This window comes from Epinephelus moara, chromosome 23, assembly GCF_006386435.1.
Source record: "Epinephelus moara isolate mb chromosome 23, YSFRI_EMoa_1.0, whole genome shotgun sequence".
Lineage (NCBI taxonomy): Eukaryota > Metazoa > Chordata > Actinopteri > Perciformes > Serranidae > Epinephelus > Epinephelus moara.
In genome coordinates, this window is record NC_065528.1 from 24,408,569 (window position 1) to 24,412,450 (window position 3,882).

At 41.9% G+C, this 3,882-nt stretch overlaps 1 protein-coding gene across 1 annotated transcript in view; it reads right to left on the reverse strand.

The window, feature by feature from the left end:
- The window catches only part of LOC126384603 (probable polypeptide N-acetylgalactosaminyltransferase 8), a 13,712-nt gene extending 10,717 nt beyond the window's left edge, over positions 1-2,995 (reverse strand). The window contains exons 1-2 of the mRNA XM_050035707.1: positions 2,680-2,995; positions 878-1,121 (exon numbers count right to left, since the gene is read on the reverse strand). Of these exons, the coding sequence (XP_049891664.1) occupies positions 878-1,121; positions 2,680-2,890 (455 nt within the window). The 5' untranslated portion in view covers positions 2,891-2,995. The remainder of the gene's footprint in view (positions 1-877; positions 1,122-2,679) is intronic.
- Between the last annotated feature and the right edge of the window lie 887 nt (positions 2,996-3,882).

Here is a 3,882-nt window from a genome sequence, read left to right on the forward strand (position 1 = left end):
ATATGGCGGTTAGGCCTAGATAAGAAATTAGCTCTCTAGCGCCCCCATTTTGTTTGATGGGGTCAATAATGGAGGGGTCCCCTCAGATTATGTGTGGTCATATGCCTACAAAGTTGCGTGGTGATCGGTGAAACCCTTGAGATGTTATACACCTTTATGTGATGAGCCACGCCCTCCACAATATTCATTGCCTTATAGAAGCTCAGTTTTACAACGTTGCGTGGTGATCGGTTCAGCTCAGTTTTAGTAAGTTTTCCAACTTTTGCCAAGAGGGAACTTTAGATATTGGTCCCTAGATTATGTTCACCGAGTTTCATGCAGATCAGTCAAACTTCCTAGGAAGAGATCGATTTGAAGTGTTTTCCAAAGAATTCAAAATGGCGGAAAATCTATATCACCGGAAGTTATAGGTTCTTGAGGCAAATTTCTTCCTCATGAGGAGAGGCATCTCTGTGCAAAGTTTCATGTCTCTACGACATACGGGGCATGAGATATGCCCATTCAAAGTTTGCAATTCCAATCGGTTGCTATAGCGCCCCCCTTTGGCCAATTGATGTAATATTGCTTCATTCGCATCCTCCCATGACCCTCTACCACTGTGCCAAATTTCACATGGATTGACCAAGTCAGTGAGGAGAAAAACGTGGAACAGACACACAAATGGGTAAGATATTCCATTGCTGCAAATATATCCCCCTAAAGCCTACACACTGGACCTGTAAAGGAAGTCTTAAAGAGTAATCAAATTTGTGTATGACCTGGGTCTCACGTATAGAGGCATCATAAAGCAGCTCATTGTGGCTACACCTGTGTGTGAAGCAGGTGTGGTTTATCAGCAGTTTATTAGGTCCCCCAATGAATAGGAAGTGATAATCACCTGCGGGGCCTGGTGTCTGGAATCTCTCTGTTGAGGGGCAGCCTGTCACTGAGGAAGGCGTTGTAGCCGTATCTCTGGAACAATCTCTCAGCCTCCTTCTGCTCCTCCTCTGACAGCTCGTCACCCCACTTGGTGAACAGATACGAGTTGGGGAACAGCTTCCTCACCACCTTCCTCTCCTTCTTCACCTCTGCGTCGTTCTCTTTAACCGCGTCCTTTTTTTCAAGTTTACTCATCACATTGACTGTTGACAGAAGAGAGTACCTGAGTATTTGCTTCACAGTTCTTATTAATGGATGACAGATGGCTGATCACACATGTGTCCCTCCCTGAAACATAAATATGGCATGATCCTTATTTCATCAACAAACATTAATTAGTGGTTGTCAATGCAAACAGGTGTAGTTTAATACATGTAGCCCAATTAACCGTTTAAACAACCCAAAGTCACTAATATTAATCTAAGTATTTTAATGTTTGTTATTATGTGTACAGCTGTGTGTACTGCCAGGCTGAAATTGACCCGAGTTGCTGTGAGACTTGATTATGTAATTTGCAGGTCAGTCTTTGGGTGGGTCCAGGTCCAGTGTGTAGGATTTAAGGGGATATATGTTTTCTTTAGTGTATAATCACCTGAAAATAGGAATCGTTATGTTTTCATTTCCCTAGAATGAGCCGTTTATATCTACGTATGGAGCGGGTCCTCGTCTACGGAGATTGCCATGTTGCATTGCCGTGTTTCTACAGAGGCTCAGAACAGACAAATCAAACTCTGGCTCTAAATAGGGCCATTTGCGTTTTTGTGTCAGCCACCATAGTTAGCAGCCCCTCCATGATGAGCAGCATCGGGAAAACTGTTTTTTTAAAATGTGAAACTGCTTTATTTTTTGGTTTGTACTGGTCACCTGGTACGAGGCGGTGTTTGCTCTGCACCATTTCATTTCATGTGCGTGACGTGGATGTTTTCCCAGATGTTACTTTTAAAACGTTTGGTTTATAGACAAGTTTTGTCCCTGCTTAAGTTATTTAAAAATATATTTTCCGGTGCTTTTTGCCTTTATTTGACAGGACAGCCATAACATGAAAGAGGGAGACAGAGTCAATCTTAAGTTATCAGAGAAAAAAGGTGAGCACACATTAGCAGGTGCTGGACTCATCTAGGAGAAACATTGATTTGTGATGTGAAACTGCTTTATTCAGTGTTTTTACTAATTTAAATCATTGGATTTATTTGTTTTAGAGAGGAAGAGACCTCTGCGGATAATTCAGCTACCTGTAAAAACCTCCTGAACGTCGAAATCTCAGCTTATCAGAGAAAATAAGTGAGCAAACATTAGCAGCTCTCTGGGACATTCCTAACAGGGTAAAAAAAACACTGATTTGTAAAGTAAAACTGCTTTTTTCAGTGTTTTTACCAGTTTTAACCACCTGGTCTGTTTGTTTTGAGAGGAAGAGACCTCTGTGGATAATTCAGCTCCCTGTAAAAACCTCCTGAACAATTAACACTGAAGGAATCCGAGCCAGGAGAAGCTTGAACTGGTTTCGATCTTTAACCCTCACCGCTCGATGCCACTAAATCCCTCTAAATCTAAATCCAAAAAAAATCTCTGGTTTCAAATGTAAGGATTTGTTGCACTGTGTTTGGCACTGTTTGTTGTATAAAATAAGACATTTGAAGATGTCATTTTGGGCTCTGGGAAATTAATCGAAACCGCAGATTGGTAATAAAGATAATTTTTAGTTGCAGCCCTACCCATTGTTGTAACAGCATTTTAAGAATGAAGGATTTTGATTGGACTCACGTAGTCTGCCGATGTCTGCTTCCATCTTGTTCATCCTCTTGATCATTCCCTGACCCCTGATAGAGTCATTGTGATGGGCCCTCTGGAGTCTCTCCGAATGGATATGAACCTCCTTCTTAATGGAGCCGAGGTATAACAGCGCCAAGGCCACGGCAAAAGCCAGAAATGACCCTTTAATCCAGCCAGATCTCATCCTGGTGCTTCTGTGCATGTCACGCGTTTTGTTTTGCCTTTCATTGAAAGAAAAAGGAGGAGAAGTATGTTTCCCTGCCTTTAACTTCAGGTGCTCTCTCTTTCTTCCCACCCCTTCCACGCACACAAACACACACACACGTACACAAACACAGTCATGCACAGTGACTCATAGCTGTGTTATCTGATATCCTGAGGTTCACACCAGATTTGCTGGACGTGTGGATTTCAGTAGTTTTCACTCTGCTGCCTCTTGGTTGCATTACCAGGTGTGTATCATCAGCTGTAATTAACTGGGAGGACAGAAAACCAGCAGCACTCTGCAGGTGGCAGGAACAGGACTGACTGACAAATCAGCTACAGCACTACTGGGGTCCGTTTCACAAAAGTAGGATTCAGACATCCAGGATAAGTAAGTAAGCCTGGCTCAACCAATCCAAAACAACAGAGTTCAGGCTTAATTGGTTCCACAAACGCCAAGCCAGGATAAGTAGACACGGATTCATCAAGCCAGGTGAAACTAATCCTGGATAAATTGCAGCACATGGCTCCTTAAATAGACCCTGTAATTGATCACAGATTCACTGATTCACCATGGCATCACGTGCAGCATACGTCTCCCCATCGGAGCAGGACATAATTATGAAGGCCTACGAAGAGGTAAAAGAACAAATTAAAAAGAAAGGAAACACTGCCACCGCCATCAAACAAAGAGAGAAAGCATGGCAAAGTATTGCAGACCGCCTGAATGCGTATGTATTGCACAAACACACACTCACTACTCGGCTGAATCCATCACAATTACAATCCAAATAGTTAATTAACATTCCCAAAAACGTAGTTATACTCTGATTATGAAACTGCGAGTGAAATGGACTGTAGATGTGAAATTATGTAAATGCAACTACATATTTGCTTCTCAGTTATTTCATTCATTATCTATGTGTGTGTGTGTGTGTGTTATTTATTTTGTCTTCATTAATTTATTATTCTTAGATTAAACATGACTGG